The sequence below is a fragment of the Rhynchophorus ferrugineus genome, unplaced genomic scaffold (assembly GCF_030347505.1).
Source record: "Rhynchophorus ferrugineus isolate W39M unplaced genomic scaffold, kcgeb_rfMv2 rfM1, whole genome shotgun sequence".
Taxonomy (NCBI): Eukaryota; Metazoa; Arthropoda; class Insecta; order Coleoptera; family Curculionidae; genus Rhynchophorus; species Rhynchophorus ferrugineus.
In genome coordinates this window covers 68,933,672-68,954,312 of record NW_027472580.1, presented here as the reverse complement: position 1 = coordinate 68,954,312, position 20,641 = coordinate 68,933,672, and the positions used below count along the sequence as shown (strand labels likewise).

Genomic DNA, 20,641 nt, shown 5'->3' with positions numbered 1-20,641 from the left:
TCTGGTAGACCGAAAAGGTTTAAAGATGGAAGATGAAGTGGATTTATTTGGAAAACTCTAAGGGAATAAATTGTGGTTATCTGCTGGCGAAGTCGGCAAATCGACTCAAATCAAATCATTTTGGTCGCAAGGCGATGCTCTCTGTTGTCGAAACCTGGCGAAACAGTTACCGACAACAAATGATCAATTTTAACCATGCATTGGTCGAAATACGTCCAGAATGTGGCCGAAAATACGGTAAAGTGGTTTTATAGTACGAAAGCTTATGAAGTTTGTCACTTAACATAGAGAATAACAGAAGCTAACAGAGACCACTCGCTCTTGCTGGGTAGCTTATAATTTTAATAAAATATTTCGGAAGTATTAATAGTACTTAATGCTCTTTTGAATTCCTATATTTTACCAATTTTCACGACGGATTCAGGACAGAGCTACTAAGCTATATCGATGTTCCTTTGTTGAGATATCACCTTTAAAGTTCCTTAATTCGAAGATCTCTCTGTCAAGGAACAACCTGAATTTCGAAAAAGGCACAGATGAGGGCTCACTTTTACTTTCCTCAAAAAAATGCCCACATGTTCTATTGAAGCACTAACAATTCTACAATAATCATAATAATAAAATCTGCTTTTAATAATTTATTTTAATCCAAACAAAATCTTATGTTATTACTTGAAGATGTATCATAGCAGCGCATGACCTATTATAGATGAATATTTCTCAGCACGTAATAGAGAGGGAGTAAAAAGAATATCTGACTTCACCACTAAAGTGTATTACTAAGTTAAGATGATACCCAACAATGTCAATCACAAATTTTCCTAAAGCTTTACTAAACGTTTTAAAATGAGAGCGGGGTATATAGCAATCAATACTAAATACCAGCGAGAACAGCGACTACATTTTTTGCGAAATTACACTGAATAGTACATAACTAATGAATCCCATGAGCAATCAGAGCACGTTTGGAACGAACAAGTCGTGGTTCCAGATGTCATAGAGCTTTAGAAAGGATTACATTAATATATAAATCTGCTTACCAATATATAGACGTGTTATAATTCTATAGATTTTCTAGAGGAATGTTTTAATAATGATATAAATCGTAGTTCATTTAATGACTATTATTTGCACGAATCAAATTAGACCCACTACAAAATTATAGAAAATAATTATAAATTAACATATACTGTAACATTCTGTCTCAAGAAACACCTTATCAAAGTTAATTTCGTATATTATCAAACAATTATTAGAAAGGATGGTGTATCGTTTTCAGTCTCGAATATATTGAATATGACAAATTAATTTTTGAAACGTAAATAAGAAGGTATGTGGAAAGAATACTCTCTGATTATGCCTTGTTTCGATCTATACCAATTTGTTTCATTAAATGGCAAGTCGAATATTAAGAGTAAAAATAAAAAGCGGGTTTAGCAATACTACTGGCATCGGAAGACGAGGGCTTAAAATTACAAACGGAAATGTGTATGTTTGTATATGTTTGGGAGTATATGGCACGGTGAGTGGAGGTAGGACGAAATAAAAAAGTGATGGTTGGATGATGTGACCATTATTTATTGTCGTTATATAAAACATAGTGAAATATAAATAGGTATAAAACATCTCGTAATTTCCGCATCTTCGTTATCTTTTTCTGGTTTGTGTTGCTGGCACTACGTGTTCAACATCTGGTATAATATAGTCTCGGTATTTTGTAGGCCACTATTCCGGAGTGTAAAATTCGACATGCATCAAAGTCGCTACAGTACCCCCTGTCAGAATTTTACATAAAATGATTAAGTTAACAAGAAAAAGATACAAAAAATTAAATTTATTATTATGAAAAATAATACTAAATACAAAAATTTTTAAAATACTAAAGTGGCGACAAAAATATATATATACTACATATGAGATTTAAACAGATTAATAAAGAAAAGTGAATTAGTAGGAAAAGTGATACAAACGCTTGATGACATTTTCCAGTGCAGGTCCGGCTGTCATTATTTTTCGGCTCTAGACTTACTGTTGATTTATCGTTGCTTTGACAGTTGAATACGGTCTATGGATGACGTTGAAGATAAACTAATTTGCAAACAGGACTGCGAGATATTGATAATTCTGTTGTCGAGACGAATACATGATGAGTCTATGATGACTAAAATCGGTACAGTACGGTAGATTCTGTGGCCAATTCGTAGCCATATGTGTTAAGCTATTCGAAAAAAAAACAAGTAACGGCGGTATCCGACCTAATCTGTTCAAAGTCTTTCAAATCAAAATATCTGCCGATAAAAGAGACTGCGAGCAGAAGACTTTCTGATTTAAACTTAGCGCCGAAAAAAAGTCTACTCGCTATTGATTGGAATGAATTGAAATTTGAATTGAATTGAAAAGTGAAAATTAAAACTTAAATGCTCCAAGATTTCAAGTGATAGTAAAACTCAATTTTATAAAAAAACAAATCTTTGAAAGAATGTAATGCTGAACGAAAAAGTTAAATGGAAGTAATGTACGAAAATGCGAAAAAATATTACAAAAATGAAAAGAGATAACAGTCAGTGAAAACACATCATGTTGCACAAAACCTCCATTCACATTTTGCAAAAGCTCAAGTCGGAATTTCACATTGGAGGTATTTTATTCGGTGAATGTAGGACGAAATAAAGCAGTGACGGCTACATAATGTGACCGCTACTTATTGACGTCATATAATAAGGTAATGAAATATAAATAGATAAAAAAGCGAGAGCGCAGTAGGCATGCAGAAAAATTATCAATATTTTTTTAGCCAATATTTTTCGATATTTTTTCAAAATAAATTAAATATAATTTTTAATAAATCTTTAAAATTAATGCTTAATTTTAAAGGCCCATTAAAATAATAACACTATTCTTTAAAATATTTTGAAAAAATATATATGTATTTTAGGCTAATATTTCTACAATTAATATTTCTAATTTTTATTATTTCTTCAAAATATCGATATATTTTTGGTAAAATATCGAAATATCGATATATTTTTTGGCCCCTAAGGCGCAGTGTTACTAGAAAAAGACGCTTGCTCAGTCGCCACTAGATACAGTATTATATATTGTAACTGAACTGCTTAGAATGATAATACAGCCATATAGTGACGACTTTATTGATTTTTACTTATTTATTATTTTGATTAGTAAAACTAGCTGACCCGACAGACTTCGTCCTGTCAAAAAGATTTGTAATGTGGCAGTTTTTGTGCCTACGTATTTTAAAAAATTCTCCTGAACAGAACCATCACCCTGGTGATAGGGCGTTGTGAATAAAAAATAATTAAATAAAACATATATAAGGATTGAAAAGTAAGTAATCGCTTTATTGTTAATCATGTGAATCATAATTATTATTATTATTATCATTATATTGCTTTGTGGTATACGATGTTTTTTGTTTGATTACCTGGCGCATAGATAAACAAATCTGATGGTTTTCCAACACGGGAACAGGCAACATACAATTGACCATGTGAGAAACATGGGTTTTCTAGATTAATACCACAAACACTTAATGATTGCCCCTGGGACTTGTTTATAGTCATAGCAAAAGCAAGCCGTCAACATGTCTATAGGAAATTTGCCATTACCAATGTCAATGAGTTGTTTAGAGAATATGTTTCCAGATTGGTCATTTTGCAACTCGACACGCATATTCTTGCTTAAATGAAGTACTTTAACATGTTTCCACAAATTGGAGGACTTTAGACATGCATTGAGCTCATGAGCTGGCGTTGATCGTGGAATCACTGGCAATGTTTGACGAAAATCTCCTGCTAATAAAATCATTGCACCACCAAATCGGTTATTATTGCTACGTAGATCTTTTAAGGTTCTGTCTAAAGCCTCCAAAGATTTTTTATGTGCCATCGTGCATTCATCCCAAACAATCAATTTACATTGCTGCAAAACCTTTGCCATTGCAGAGTTCTTCGAAACGTTGCAGGTTGGAGTTTCATTGCTTTGCATATTTAATGGCAATTTTAGTGCTGAATGGGCTGTTCGACCACCTTCAAGCAAAGTTGCTGCGATTCCCGACGAAGCGAGTGCAAGTGCAATTTTATTTTGTGAGCGAATTGTTGCTAATATTAATGAAATAAAAAAAGTTTTTCCTGTACCACCAGGTGCATCTAAGAAATAAATCCCTCCAGTTTCATCATTTGTTACTTTCATAAGAGTTTCAAATACATACTTCTGTTGTTCATTTAACAGTGGAAGATTTGTTTGAATTTATTCTTTCAAAGCGTTGAGATCATACAGTCTTTCTCGATGCAACTCTTGGTTAAAAGCGTCATGCATTGGACGATTGGGCGCGGTCAGGCCTAATTGAATTAATAGTTTGTTTGACATTATCAAGCACATGTCCTCAATTGAAATCAATGCTTCATTGTAAATTTCTTCACTGATTTGTATATTTGGATTTCCCATTCTATTCCGTATTTGATACAAAATATCATCATACATATAATCTTTGTACTTCATCCACAAATCAATTAGGTTTGATGGGAAGCATGTAGATATGATTATAGAAAACAATGTTCGTATTTGATGAGTGTGTGATGATATTACAGCATCATTGAGAGTTTGATCCCAATGAGCGTCATTTTCAAGCAATTGCAAACGTTGACAGGCTTCTCTGTAGGATCCACACAATTCACCATCAACAGTTCGTAACTGTTGGAATGATGTTGGGCCACGTACATTGACTAATAGCAGTCGTAAATAAAAACATTCATCATTGCTTGGATGTACTGAATAAATCCGGCCAATCGCATCGGTGGAATATACATCTGTATATCCTGGAACTGGTTTTCCTTGTTTCCGTCGTATAAATCTCCTTGAGGATTGATTCCAGGTATAATATTTTGATATTTCAGAATATAGCAATGTTTGTGCGAAATCATCGTTTTGGCATGTCTCAAAAAAACTGGTTAATGTAGTAGATGGTGGCTGAGCAGCTCTTTGTACTGCGTTCTGTGCTGTAAAATACACTCTTTGTCCATTTTCTAAATGCACAGCTAAGTGAACAACAGAAGGGTGTCTCTCATGAATAGGAAAAGAAAATATTCGCCAAACTGCTTCATTACTACTGACATAGCGGCCCATTTGGTATTGGGTAACTTCATCATTAGAATTCTCTGCACCAATTCCAATCACAGCCATATCACTCCCTTTGGTTACATATTTGCAAATGTATTTAATCGATTTCACTGAATGGCAAGATTCAACGTTGATGTGTGCTTTGAATGTCTTTGATAAAATGGGTGAATATGGAACAATCCAACGATTATCTATTTCAATATCTTGTTAATTTAATTTGACAATTGTTGATTTTCCATTGTCTGCTGTCGATCTGCGACGATACAATGGATAACCGTCATTACCAGTAATTGTTTCCGATATTAATGTCCGTGGATATCGTTTTGAACATTTACCATCCATCATACACGGTGAATTTTGATTAAGAGTTCCACAGGGACCATGTATCATGTTTTTGATAACTACCTCATGCAATCCAGGATCTACTTGTACATTAGGGATTTCAGCTGATATCACTGCATCAACTTCATTTGGCCTTATCTTTTCAACCAACCAAATCAAAATGTGTGCATGTGGCAATCCTCGTTTCTGCCACTCCACAGAATACATCCAGCAGCGTGTCTCACTAAACACATTATGTTTTACGATGAAATTCATTAAAGATTTCAACTTTTGTCTAAAGACTCTGGCTGTAATATCATGACGATCAATGGATGATTTCCCAGGTAATAACTCCTGCTTAATTTCTATCCATTGCGGATTGAATGTAAATGTGATGAACAAATCTGCTGTACCATAATGACGAACATACGACATGGCATCTTGAGCATATTCGTGCATATGCCGAGGGCTTCCGATGTATGTTGCTGGAAGAATAGTCATCCGACCGACATTCTGTGCATTTCCATCAGTATTAATCGCATCTCGAAGGTGAATATACTCTTCAGATCGGAGTTTGGTTTGATTCAACCTGATGAATGTTAATCTCTCCGTTTCAATTTTAACATACATGTCATCAACATATTTGTGATATAATCGCCGACATTTCAATATGTGATTATCTGCATTTTCCCGAATCATTAGGCGGTATGAATAATAGTTCATTGAACTGACTTTTTTGTTGGTTTCAGAACCTGTAAACAGATTTTGTTTTAATAACATTCAAATATAAAATTAAAATACATAATATAGTGACTGAGATATTATCGCCATAGCTAAACTAATATTTTAGTTACCTGTAATGGGATTTATCATTTTTATTGATAAATCGTAGCCATCTTCACCTTGCCAAAATATAATGGGATATTGCAGTGCATCATATGAGCGGTGTGTTTCCTTTATAGGTTGTAATTGAAAATTCCGACGATGTAAAACAATATCACGGGATTCCAAGTTTTCTCCAACTACAACGATAGCAACTTCATCAATAGTTGGTGCATTAAAACGTCTTGTATGTTGACCTGCAGGTGTTTTATCAGCTCTGATTACAATTTTGTGATTATCGGATGGCATCAGATCCAGGGCAGTTTTAAACAATATAATCAATTGATTGTGTTGATGAAATAAAGTTTGTAATTGTTCTACAATAGACCTTTTTACTAAATTGTTATGTGCACAACGCAGATCAATTTCTTGTGGTGAATTGCCCATAAAATAAATTTGCAGGAATTTGTTGTCGCTATCTGACACTGGTAACAGTGAACCAGCTCTGTGATATATTTGCCCTTGTATCTGTAAATAAAAAAAATATTATGGTGTGGTATAAATTAATGGATTGTCAATGATCAAACTTAAATAATATTTGATCTTAAAAAGTATATATTTAGTTTTAACTAATATCTATCAAATATAAAATATAATAAAAGTGTCACTGAAACTGAATCACCATATAATATGATGACTAAGTGATATATTTCGTAATGATTAAGAAATTGAAGATTAGTAACACATCTTAACTTTGGTGACAGAAAATTTTGTTCGCTAAAATAATTATGAGTAACTGCTATAATACATACCTTGAAAGTTGGCATAAAATTTTCCCGAACTGCATTTGTTGCCCCAAATGAAGTCATTTGAAAGCAATTGTTATATTGTTGAATATGTGTCAAAAAGTGTATAGAATGTGTTCCTATTCCTGAAACCAATGAGTACAATGGTTCTGGTGGTGGATCCAATTGTATCAATTTCACTTTACCATTTGCGCAACACAATCCATTGGCATCGTTTTTGTATTTTAATGCCTTACAGTGTGAGCAAACCAAGTTCATAGAACCAATAACAACACATTGGTAGTTACTGTAGTCAATTGACACATCGTAACTGAAAGCAGCTGGATTCAAACTTGCGCGATTATTAGTTGAATGTCGCGCTCGCGCTTCACGCGTTTGTGATATCCGAATTCTTTCACGTTCATTTCCGTCGTCACGTTCTTGTGCAGTACGATTAGATCGGTAATTAGCTTGGTTTATAGCATTTCTGGTTCTTCTACCTAAATTGCTTCGTCTTATAGGAGGCATATCAAATTTTCACTAATCACGAACTAAACAAACACTAACTAACTAAACACTCTGCACAAAACACGATATACGAATTTGTTTCGTGTATCACTTGACAATTCAACTGTCATCTGTCAAAAGTCATCTGTAACAGACAACTTTTTTTTTTAAATTTGATATGACTTGAACTCAAATCCTTTTAAGCCGTACGAATTGTTTTATTTATTTAAAATTTGAATTAAATTTTAAACAAATAAAAAATTTTAAATAAATAAAACAATTCGTACGGATTAAAAGGATTTGAGTTCAAGTCATATCAAATTTAAAAAAAAAAAGTTGTCTGTTACAGATGACTTTTGACAGATGACAGATGAATTGTCAACTGATACACGAAACAAATTCAAACAAAAAGGGCTATTTTTAGGGTTTTTCCAGCAATAATTCTAATTTTTCTCGCCGTAAAAACCATCCCTGAACTTCAACGAACATTTTAAAAAAAGATTTGGCCAAATTGGTCCAGGCGTTGTTGAGTTATGCGCTTAGGAACATATTTTGCGATTCATTTTTATATATAAGATAATATTCTAACAATTTCTTCGGAGGTTCAGAAAAAGTGATTTTCGCGTATAATTTAAAAAATGTTTCGAAGCAGTAGATAAATAAGAACTAGTGGAATTGCAAGTGTGGCTAGGCGAAGATTGTTGCTGAACTCAACAAAACACTTTTACCTCATTAGAAGTTACTCAACAAGCCTAATGTTCCAAGATTTTGTTGTGCTACATCATATGGCCAATTTGGCGTGTTGCAATAGGCGGGGCGATTACAGATGCACACTACTGAACTGAGCTTGTGCATTTGAACCTGATATTGAAAGAAAAATGGTCGTTATGTTGAAAGGCATGACAAACTAATATTGCTGCATAGCAATGCCCATCCGCATATTACTCAAAATGTAAAACTAACATGAATCATCCTACCTCACTTTATTTATTTTTTAGATTCTATTGCTTTGAAGCCTGCTAAGTCATGACCTCTAAAAAATATATTGCTTCTCTTCTTGACATCCTAGATTCGCCTACTTGTTTTGAATTAATTCAATTTTATCACATCTTCTAATAATCTAATTTTGATAATAGTGATTCCTCTCCATCACTCTAATTATTATGATTCCTTCCTTAGTTAGTTTTGCATTGCCACTGTTTTCCAAACTACTACTTTTCAATAATTTCCTTTTATCATTAAGTGTATGTAAATGTTCTTTTTGTGTTCAAATTGCGGTAGTCGTATATTTTGAATTGTTTGAATGAAAATTTTCTCATGAAAGGACGTTCTCCAAATTTAAAATTCGGTTGAAGTTGAGAAATACTTTTGATGGCCAAAGAACAAAGGAAACACAAGGAGGTCCATGAATATATTAGAAATTGAAAAATACAGCTTAATAACTCGAAATCTGTAATTGTAAATAGTTATAGCTCCGTAACCAACGCAGAACCATGCGTTCAGGTCTATCGATGAAATGGATTTACGAAAGTATCCTAAAATTCCGCTTAAATCATGAAATAATGTTGTTAAATCGAACCGACGTGGTAGCAATATAGTTACTGGACAACGCACAGGAAATCAGAAGATTGAAGTGAATCAAACTACAGGGACTTGTATGGTATGCAAATTTTACTCTGCTAACCTTAGATTAAAGAGTCTAACTTTATTTTAATTTGAGAAATCCATACTGATTTATTTATTCCGAAATCGTCTTGCCTTTGTGTTAATGTACAAATATATTGTGTATTGTACATCAGATCAATAGTACTAAATTAGTTTAAAAATTAAAATTGTACTATACATATCTAATGTAAGATCAAATAAAAATGTAATCTAAAGTAAATTTTTCGAGAGCTGTTCAAGAATACCAATACGAAAGCAGTGTTTACATAATGAAAATAAAAATGCGTGACTGAATATAAGCTTTCAAATCATAAACGCTCGCTAACGGTGTAAACATAACAAAAAAAAGTATTAATATGAAACTGTATAAGGAAAAATCACCACGGGCAGAGAAAAAAATCTCTATTCGTTGACACACACGAAATTCAGTTTTAACTTTAAATTACTTTTTAGCTGGAAGAGTGCCGTCAAGGGAATAAAGCCGAGACAGCTGACGTCTAGCTAAATATGATTAGAAAAATGCCCCAGAAAAGGGTAGACGGGCGACAAACGGATCAAGATGTATTTAGAAATGCGCCAGGGGGCGCTACAAAACGACATTACGTATTTTCAACGCTGTCGACGAACAGCTTGAAGTAAATTTGCAAATGTGCTGCTTGAAGTAAAGCAAGAGTTTTATAAAAGCTCTCCATCGTAGAAAATGTTTTAAAACTTTATCGGTGAGGGATACTTTAAATCTCCTTGTATTATTTACCTCATTGTACACCAAATATATTTTAGGTATGGTATTTAATTTTAATTTAATTTATTTAATTTTCATTTAATAATACTTTTTATGACTCTGAAAGCTATTACGTTAAAAGAAATTAGGTATTACAATTAAACATTAGTTTATTTTTGGATAGGTATAACATATTTAGTAATAGAAATATTAATTTTATTGTGCTTAATCGAAATAATGATTTTTAAGAAAACATCTAAATGTGAACGTGAATAATACGGTACGTTTCGTAACACCTACAGCCATTACATACTACATCCAATTAAACCTCCTCATGTGTGCGCCGGCTGCTTTGTCAGGTTTGATGACGATATTATGACGGTTACATGGCATCCGATCTAATGCTATTTTGAAATTTTGACTAAATTCTTGTTCTGGTGAAGAGACCTTTACAGTTACTGGACAGTAGTTTGCTTCCTTGGTAGATTTCGAAGTACGACGACTATCAATTTCCGCATCCCGATTGCCTATAATGTAAATTTATAAAAAATGAGTAGTTTTGGGAACTCTCGACTGAAATTGACTGTCGACTGTTTAGTAATTAACTACTTTTTACTATCAACTGTTTCAGTCGCTATTTTAGGTTGGACAGATTTTACTACTTTTTATCAGTGACTGTTTCAGTCGACTGTTTTCAGTCGGTATTTAGGGTCCGACTGATTTTGTTACTTTTTACTATCGACTGTTTTAGTAGTACTTTTAGTCACAATTTTTGGTTCTACTAGTTTCATTCGACTGATTTGTAAGCTTCTGACTCGGTCGTCCTAACCGCGACCTTGACAAAAATGCATCCAATATACGCTTACATATGTACTATATGTAGTTTTATAATTTTTTTTGGTTGATTGCTTGTAAGTAACAATATATTGTATATTAAGAGTATAGCCTTTTGTTACGATATTTTTCAAGATTGTTAGTGTAATAGGGTAAAAGGATTAAAATTGGTAATGATATATAGTAAAATATTTTGACTGTTTTTATGGCAATAATAGGTAATATTTCCATTACTCTCTCGCAAGCATTTTTATCATTTTATTCAACTCATTTTTAATTATGTCATGGATTAGTTTTTTTTATATGATTAGGTATATGTTTAATTTTTATATAGTATTTATGATTATTGTACATCCTTAGTTCTTAGGTTTTGTTTAAGTTATATTGTATTGTCTATGTTTATTATAGTATATTATTTAAAAATATCAATTGAAATATCAACACATTGAAATACAAGAAAAGATTTGTGGGGTATTATTCCATTCCATAGAAAAATTCCATTTATTTTTACCGATCCTCGGAACACTCAAATATAAAAGTAATTCCACTTTCTTGAAAATTAAATTATAAATTGCATGCTATGTATTATTATTATAGTATTCAACTATTTTTTTCCTTTTCTTTTTTAATGTGAGTTCGTGAAGGAATTTATACATCTCCGTCTCGCTTATACTATCGTTGAAAAATATAACCACATATAAATGAACTGCCCCAAGCAATTATCTCCGTCCTTTCCTCTCTTACAATTTATACAGGAAAGGATTTGTACACCTTCGTCTGACATCACGAATTGAAAAAAAGCAGTCGAACCTTTCATTTAACTGAAATCGTTCTCGAATTTTAGTGAAAGAAGATTTATATTACACCTCTCTAATCGATTCATATGAAATTAATGTTTGTATCATAGTTAAGCAATATGCGTTTATAAAGCAATCAAAAAGTAATGTTACATTCATCATATATGAAGGGACGCTAGTAAAATAAAATTAGATATCTGGCTATAGCCAGTGTGTTTTTCAATACTTTTGCTACGTAAAGCAAAAATGGGGCAGACGGTTTTACAACGTGTAAGTACGCCGCATTCAAATTATTTATTTAGTAAATATTTTTGGAATCAGCTGATATTTTCGAAATTTCATGTATTTCTTAGCAATATCTAAAACAGTGTACATACTATTTTTTTTTATTTCTTCTATAAAATGTTATTTCAAAAATACCAAGTAAGTTGCCATTTCTTGATTAGACCTACCGATATTCTGACAATGCGACCTGTTATTATTTTAATCAAAACCAAAGTGTAAAGTGTTAGATTTATCCATGCACTTTTACTAGTGATATCTCTCGGTGAAAAGCAAAATATCAATGTAAACAATTATTAAACAAGCTCCCCAAAATATTAAACCTGATGGTTTTGACAATTTTCTACGTTAAACATAGTATTACTTTTAGTACTATGGGGTTGTTGAAGGTATACAGACATTAATCATGTAACGCTAAAAACCGGATATCTGGCATTTTTTAATTGTTTTATTTTAAGAAATCTATTGGTGAAGAACATCAAATACATTTAAAAATTTATGATAATCCTACTCCATCGTATCTGATTTGTTTATTCTGGCATCAGCGATTTCAATAATGTCAATGATCAAGAATGACTTGGAGAACAAGCCAGTTCAAACACAATTAATTGCATTGCTTATTGGATAAAAATACAGTTCATGGACGCAAATTATTCTCAAACAGCTTAGCAGTTGGTAAGTCAACAATTGCTAAGCGTGTACATGCGACGAGAAACGTCCAAATACAGTGAGAAAAAATGGGTATCACATGAATTGACTGAAAATGTTGGCCAGACAAAAAAGAGTTTATTGTTACTTGCAATCAAATGGAGGAATGAGAGAATATTTTTTGATTATTTTATAACAGGTCAATTGAAAACACACACTGACACCACTGACACAGAATTAAATCCATGCGTTTTTTAGTTAGCCCTAACCCTTAAAAAATGCGTGTATAAATTTGACAGCTGTCGGATCATTGGCTTGTGAATTATTGCTTTTTGAGTGAAGCAACTTCTGTTATTGTGAAAAAAAAAGGGAATTTCGCGTGTTGATAAAATGTTGCTTTTTGAAGCGAAAATATACAGTTGAAGCAAAAAATTGGCTTGAGTTGATGAGGACACTACCCCAGGAAAATCATCCATTAAGGATTGGTATGCGAAGTTTAGACGTGGTGAAATGAGCACCAAAGACGGTGAATGCATTGGACGTCCAAAAGAGGTTGTTACCGACGAAAACATTTAAAAAATCCACAAAATGATTTTGAATGACCATAAATTGAAATTGAATCAAATAGCAGACCCTCTAAGCATATTAACTGAACGTGTGCATCTTACCATTTACGAATATTTGGGTATGAGAAAGCTCTGTGCAAAGTGGGTGCCGCGCGAGCTCAGTATTGACCAAAAACAACGACGAGTTGATGATTCGGAGCAGTGTTTGAAGATGATCATGCGTTTTTGCGTCGATATGTGACAATGGATGAAACATGGCTCCACCATTTCACTCCGAAGTCCAAGGTTATGTCGTCTTTATTTTGGAATGCGCATGGAATAATTTTTATTGACTACCTTGAAAAAGGAAGGACCATCAACAGTGACTATTACATAGCGTTATTGGACCTTTTGATGGACGAAATGGCCGAAAACGGCGGCATTTGAAGAAAAAGAAAGTGCTGCTTCACCAAGACGATGCACCGTGTCACAGGTCAGTGAAAACTATGGGAAAAATCCATAAATTGGGCTTCGAGTTGCTTCCTCATCCACCGTATTCCCCAAACCTGCCCGCCAGCGACTATTTCCCGATCTCAAAAGAATGCTCGCTGGGAAGAAATTTTCGTCGAATGAAGATGTGATCGCCGAAACTGAGGCCTATTCTGAAGCAGAGATGGTATCGAAAAGTTGTAGGGTCGCTATAATCAGTGTATCACCGTTGAAGGGATTTATATTGAATAGAAAAAAACTAATTTGCTAAAAAATGTGTTTTACTAAGGTTGACCGGGGACTTTTCAATTGACTTGTTATATTACTGTATTGTAGTATGCCTTTTATTTTTAAAATAAAGAAATGACCAAGCACCTAATAATTTTTCGAAAGGTATGAACCAATGACATGCCAAATGGTGTTGCATCCTTCAAAATCATCAGTAAACATAATAAATTACATTCCATGAGTATAGCTAGAACAGTAGGACATTTCTTCTTTAATGTATCCAAATAGTATTTTGCAACTTTTCTGATGTGAAGATGGCGAGAAGAATATCTTCGAGTCTGCATGTATTCCAATCGTTTTTCAATCGTTCCAGTGACATAGATTTTAGCATCTCACCTACAAACGTCAGCTTTTTGCTCCAGGTATCTGGAATACGTAGTGTAACCCTGAATTTATGAATAGGTAGCTTTTAGTTTGGTCATGTTGAGGCCGATGTCAACATTTAGCCTGATACAGAATTATATGTGATCTTCTTAAAATTATCGTAGAGTATCCATTTTTCATTTCCATATACTATTTGATCTAAAAATCGTTCCCTTCTTGGTATATAAATCAGCTGCATGCATGTGAAGAAAACGACTCTCAACCTTTCTAAGTTTCCATTGATAAAGCACCTAAATAATGCTAATGAATTCTATATATCAATTTATATCATATAGAAACCGCTTGCTTCGTTACACCTAATAACTCTAAAAGCAGTCTTTGGAATTGGTCTTAGAGCAGAAGCAATGGCAAGATTTATCAGTTGAATCATTGCTGATAAACTTCTACAAGCATTCGATGCCCTTTAGATAGGCTTTTATTCAATTATATATACTATTCATAGAAGACTGAGCTATCTTTTAAGGGACTGTTTACGATTAAGTATTGCAGTGACCTAATCTAAGAATTTTACGATTAAAAAATTATCGTTTACATTATTCCATAGAATAAAGAAAGTTATTAATAATAGCAAGAATGAAAATATAAATTAGTTATTAAAAATAAATAAATGTACTTCTAGCTGTAAGTACGAAAAAAATATAAATCGAAAGCTCCGGATATAAATAAAACTAAAACTTATCAGTATATTTAGGCATCAATATTTTAAGAGAACTTGACGGAAGGTTATTGGAATAGTTATTCTTAATAAAGCATGAATAAAACTTAAGCTATACTACAGTTTATCGATAAAAAATATAGCTATTGACATGCAAAACTAATTTATTTCAATTCGGTATAGAGTACTATAGCTTCTGGAATATTTTGAATAACGATTATCAACACGCAATAATATAAATAAATAAAAATGTTTGAGTATATTTTGACAAAATGGAATCATTAAGATAAAGAAAATCGAAAAGTATTTTCTAAGGGAAATAGTTAAATATAATTTATATGCTTTTAAAATGTAGGTTCTAATTAATAACCAACTTTGTGAATTATCGATCATAGTTATGAAATCCTAATCATAACAAGTCAATTGAAAAGTCCCCGGCCTACCATAGTAAAACAATTTTTTTTTGGCAAAATTAGTTTTTTTTATTCAACATATATTCCATTCAAGGATGATGCACTAATTATAGAGACCCTCCAACTTTTCGATACCATTTTTGTAGTACGATTTGTCGCTGCCTCAAATAAGCCTCAGGTCCGGCGATCACCTCTTCATTTGACGAAAATTTCTTCCCAGCGAGCGTTCTTTTGAGATCTGGATTTTGAGAACAGGAGATAGTCGCTGGGGGCAGATCTGGAGAATACGGTGATGAGGAAGCAATTCGAAGCCCAATTCATGGATTTTTGCCATCGTTTTCATTGACCTGTGACACGGTGCACTGTTTTGGTGAAGCAGCCCTTTCTTTTCCTTCAAATGCGGCCGTTTCTCGGCAATTTCGTCTTTCAAACGGTCCAATAACGGTATGTAATAGTCGCTGTTGATGATCGTTCCTTTTCCAAGGTAGCCAATGAAAATTGTTCCATGCGCATCCCAAAATACAGACGCCATAACATTGCCAGCCGACTGTTGAGTTTTCCCGCGCTTTGGAGCGGGTTCATCGTGTGCAGTCCACTCGGATGACTGTCCATTCGACTTCCAAGTGAAATCGAGCCATGTTTATTCCTTTGTCATATATTGACGCAAAAATTAAGGTTTCTTACGCTCGATAATCTTCAAACACTGTTATGAATCATCAACTCGTCGTTGTTTTTGATCAAAAGTGATTTCGCGCGGCACCCACTTTGCAGAGAGCTTTCTCATATCCAAATATTCGTGAATGATTTAATGCACACGGTCAGTTGATATCTTTAGAGTGTCTGATATCTCATTCAATTTCAATTTACGGTCGTTCAAAATCATTTTGTGGATTTTTTAAATATTTTCGTCGGTAACAATCTCTTTTGGGCGTCCACTGCGTTCACCGTCTTCGTCGTCTAAATTCACCATACCAATCTTTGATGGTTGATTTTCCTAGGGCAGTCTCCGAAAACTCGGCGTCAAGCCAAGTTTTTGCTTCAATTGTATTTTCCCCTTCAAAAAAAATATTTTATCAACACGCGAAATTTCTTTTTATATATTTTCTTCATAATATCAAAGGTTGCTTCACTCAAAATGCTAATCGTTTGACGATTGGTACAATAGGTTTTTTATTGATGAAATCATTAAGGAAAAGTTTAATTTTGCTTAATTTTTTTTTCGGCGCAGACCTATTACGAAATGTGTTCGTAAATGCTTTTTAACATTTTCGCTAAAGAAAACAGGTTTACATTTACAATATATAGTTAAACAATATTTATTTATATTATTGGTAATTTTATTCTATATATTATGCTCATCTCATCAATATCTGGATGTAATATCAAAAGTACAGTTTCTCTTTTGATCTAAACCATTTACTCTACGATTTTATAAGCAACGATTTTTCGATCAATGCATAGTTTATATTTTATTATATTTCTTGTTGGCAGCTATTAGTATTCACTGTTTCAATGTTTTATATTATACAACAACAACCTGGATCCAACAGAAACTAAGCATGGTCAGTCCACAAAACTCTGCCTGGGATGTTTAAATGGAAAATTGCCGAAATATTCACCGGATATTGATTCTTCATTTACATCGCCGATAGTAAGTTCCAAAAAATAGTTTAATATTTTACTAACAAAAGACGACTAGTTTGATTAAATTACTCTAGAACCCTTATTCTGAATAAAGCTTTCCTATTTATCGTGTATTTCAAGAATGTTGCTTTAAAAGTTATCATTGTCGGATATATTTCTGCGATTTTATTTCACATTACATTGAACTTTATACCAAAACAAAATAAATACCGGGACAATTGTTATAACGCTCAGAATTCGTGCTCAATAAAATTTCTAAATCAAATTATTTTTAAATTAATTGTTGCATCGTAATCAAATAACTTAATTTTTAATACTATTTAGGATGAAAACACATTCAAAATATTTAAAGCTTATAGATGTCAGGATCAAACAGTATGAATGTCTCAGAACCATAGGCCAGGATATTCAAAATAAGTATTCAGAAACGTTGGAGTTTAGTCCCAATTGCAACATTTCCTCTCTGCCACATGAACTTTTCATCTTAGAGAAGTCAATCTCTTCACTTCACCTCTTCACCTTTGTAGTCCGGCTTATTATTTAAAGCGTGAGTGACCCATTTGTTCTTCTGTATTATTGACTCTACCATTAAAATTCCTGTATTGGTTCTAACTGCATACCGTTGAGATTTACAATAGCAAGCGATCTACCCGCCATCAATACTCAACCATTTGCCCTTAATTTTCGGGCCATGTGACTCTGTAATGCAAACCACAGGATATGCCCAAAATAATCTAAACATCTAATATATGCACAATATTTATTTATTAATAAGTTGTTCAGTCAACATTTGCCTTTAGAACTTTGAAATTATTCGCCGAATGGATAAGTAGAGTGTCTGAAAGTATTCAGAGAGTAAAGAGGGATTTTTTTAAAATAAACTAGATGATAGAGCCTGACCTGCTAGAACTAATTCGTTTTTTGCTGAGGTTGCTTCGGGGTCGGGATAATTGTTACGATTGGGAGTGCCGTATTTGATTTAACTACTGGGATTGACAGATGGGTAGGGATTTAATCAGTTGATTTCCGCGTTGGAGACAAACAATTATGATGAAAAAACAGACAATTATGATGGAGACAAAAGCTGTAGATGGCGCTGTGATGATGTATGTTTTGAGAGGTTTTGTAACGTCGTGACGTAAGTACGTGATAGCTGGGTCCCTTACGAACAGTGTGGCATAGTTTTAGTCAGGAGCGCATGTTTCGAGCGTGCGCTACGTCCCTTAGTGTACGTCAAGTTTAGCGCAACGTATTGTGATTAATTTTTTTGGTGTGGGGAGGCGTTAAAAAGACTTCTAACAAGAAATTTTTCTGCGTTTGCGAAATCAGTTTGGTAGTGTGTACCTGAGTGGGGTGGCTGTGTTTAAATGGACCAAAGTATTCAAGAAACCGTCGAGAATGAACCGCATGCCGTCGCGAACCGGCATCACACCAGACACAGCTGCGTAGAACAGCTCATTTTGGAGGACCGTAGGATGAATCTTCGAGACATTTCGGCTGAACTCGGCATCAGTATTGGTAGTGTATATTCTATCATCCACGAACACCTTCAATATGGCAAAATAACGGCGCGATGGGTTTCTGAACTGTTGAACTTCGAGGAAAAATTTACGCGGTTGAACGTGTGTCGCCGTTTGCTGACGCGATACAAGGCGGAAGAGGACTGTTTTTTAAGCGAATCTCCACTACACGTGAGACATGGGTACACTGTTATACTTCCGAAAGCAAAATGTTATCTAAAGAGTCGAGGAAGAAGGAGGAAGGGGCGCCAGTCAAAGCGAAGACAACCAGGTCCGCGGTTAAGGTCCTGTATATGACGTTCTGAGACCGACAGGGCGCGCTGTACGTCGATTTCCTGCGCACCCAACGTATCATTAGTGCCGCATACCTTATACCTTCTTATATATACCTTCTGAAAACGCACCTGAAACCCGCTTATCGCTCGAAACGGAGAAACATTCCAGCAATAAATGCGATTCTTCTCCAGGATAACACGCGTCCTCATACCGCGCGTCTCACCCTGGTTGCAATATCGGAATTAGGGTGAGAAGTACTGGAACATCCCCTCCTATAGTCTGGCTTTATCACCCTGCAACTACCATATGTCTGGACAGCTGAAAGAAGCCCTCGGAGGTCAAAAAAGTTAAAGAGAACATCGAATTCTTCGATACCAACATCAAAAAACTTCCGGAAAGATGGAGAAAATGCGTAACTAGTGTGGGAAAATACGTAGAAGAACTGTAAATTTTTGTAAATTTTTTCAATATTAAAGAAACGTGTCAGAGTGTTTGTCTCGATCATATTTGAATCACCCTCGTATATTTCTTCAAGTATATCGTAAATCACTTGATATTATCATGAAATTAGGACATGTAACATTCGTTAGATATCCAGGTTTGTATTTTATATCGAGCTGGTAGATAAACTTTTGTGAATTTATGTGTATTATATTTATATGTAATCATATTTTATCGCTTTGATTAATCAAATCCTCTCATTGCTCATATATCGTTAAGTGTCGAATGAAACCTGAATACTATCAAGATATAACCCAATAATATCGAATTAATTTTAGTTGAGTGATCAACCGATAACAAATTTATTTAATGACAATATACGTAATGGACTCCATAGCGAAACTTTTCTAAAATTTCTTCTCGGTCACTTCTGGCTAACGTGAATTGAAATACCTAGAGAAAATAGATATGTCAGTTGCTGGAAGAGAATCTAAGACTTTCCGAATTTGATTTTGTTGGGGTTATATTTGGCCGTCTTTGAGCTTGTTTAAATGAAGTGCGTACATTAGATGTTGTAGAGCGTATGATTGGTCATGTGACTTTGAAATCGATCGTTTTTCGAGCATAAAACCGACACCCGCTGATCAGTGATCACCACCGAAGTAATAATAAAAACCAGGTAAATTATTTATCCTCAGTCGGTGAGTTGTTTGTCATTGCTCTGAATCCAATCATGCGAACGAAAAGGAATTAATTGGTTATTCTAGTCTTTTCTTCACTAAAAATTGAAATAAATCAAATATCTAAAAGTTAAAGGCTGCTAAAATGGGGGTCTCAAAGAGTGGCATTAACTCCAACAACATTCTTAGTAACTTAAAATCAGAAAAACAGAAAACTAACGTCAAATATCGTCTATGTCAAAAATGTAGTTTTGATAAAAAATAGCATTTGAAAACTATCTTAGGGGCATACTCTCAAAATATTAAATTTTGATAATATGAAAAAATCGATTTTTATAATTTTCTAAACTAGAATACCCCTTTAAAGCAGAATGGAACTTCTCCAAACCCAGAACTATGGATAACACCAGAATATGGGAATTTATCTGAGACCTGTACAGACAACACAAGTCTCCAAAAGGATCGATCTATGTTAACAAATTGTTTCAGTCATAGATAATATTTAATTTTATTAACAATTTCAATATTATATTCAAATATCCCTGCGAGAAATACCGCGAGAAATATAAGTGAAATTTTAAACAGCAAAATCGATATCAGAATTACAAACACTGAAAAGCTTTTCTACCCATCAATTTATCATACTTGAATATTTTGTGATTTTAAAAAGTTTATGAATCTAAATAGTTGTTATTTTTGTTATATTTTGGACTCGACCTACTGCTTAACGTGGGTTTCGAACTCCGGTGTTTGTCATTAAACCATTAAGCCTGGTTATTGGCGAAACT

The 20,641-nt window shown here is 33.7% G+C and overlaps 2 protein-coding genes across 2 annotated transcripts in view; one reads left to right on the top strand and one right to left on the bottom strand.

Annotated features, from left to right (window-relative positions):
* The window catches only part of LOC143206967 (uncharacterized), a 354,807-nt gene that overhangs the window by 229,311 nt on the left and 104,855 nt on the right, over nucleotides 1-20,641 (top strand). The window lies entirely within an intron of this gene.
* Nucleotides 5,230-10,263, bottom strand: LOC143200909 (uncharacterized). The gene is made up of 3 exons (XM_076411685.1): nucleotides 10,258-10,263; nucleotides 6,312-6,807; nucleotides 5,230-6,209 (listed from the first exon to the last, which is right to left on the bottom strand). Exons 1-3 carry the CDS (start codon nucleotides 10,261-10,263, stop codon nucleotides 5,344-5,346), a joined length of 1,368 nt encoding a protein of 455 aa, XP_076267800.1. The 3' UTR covers nucleotides 5,230-5,343.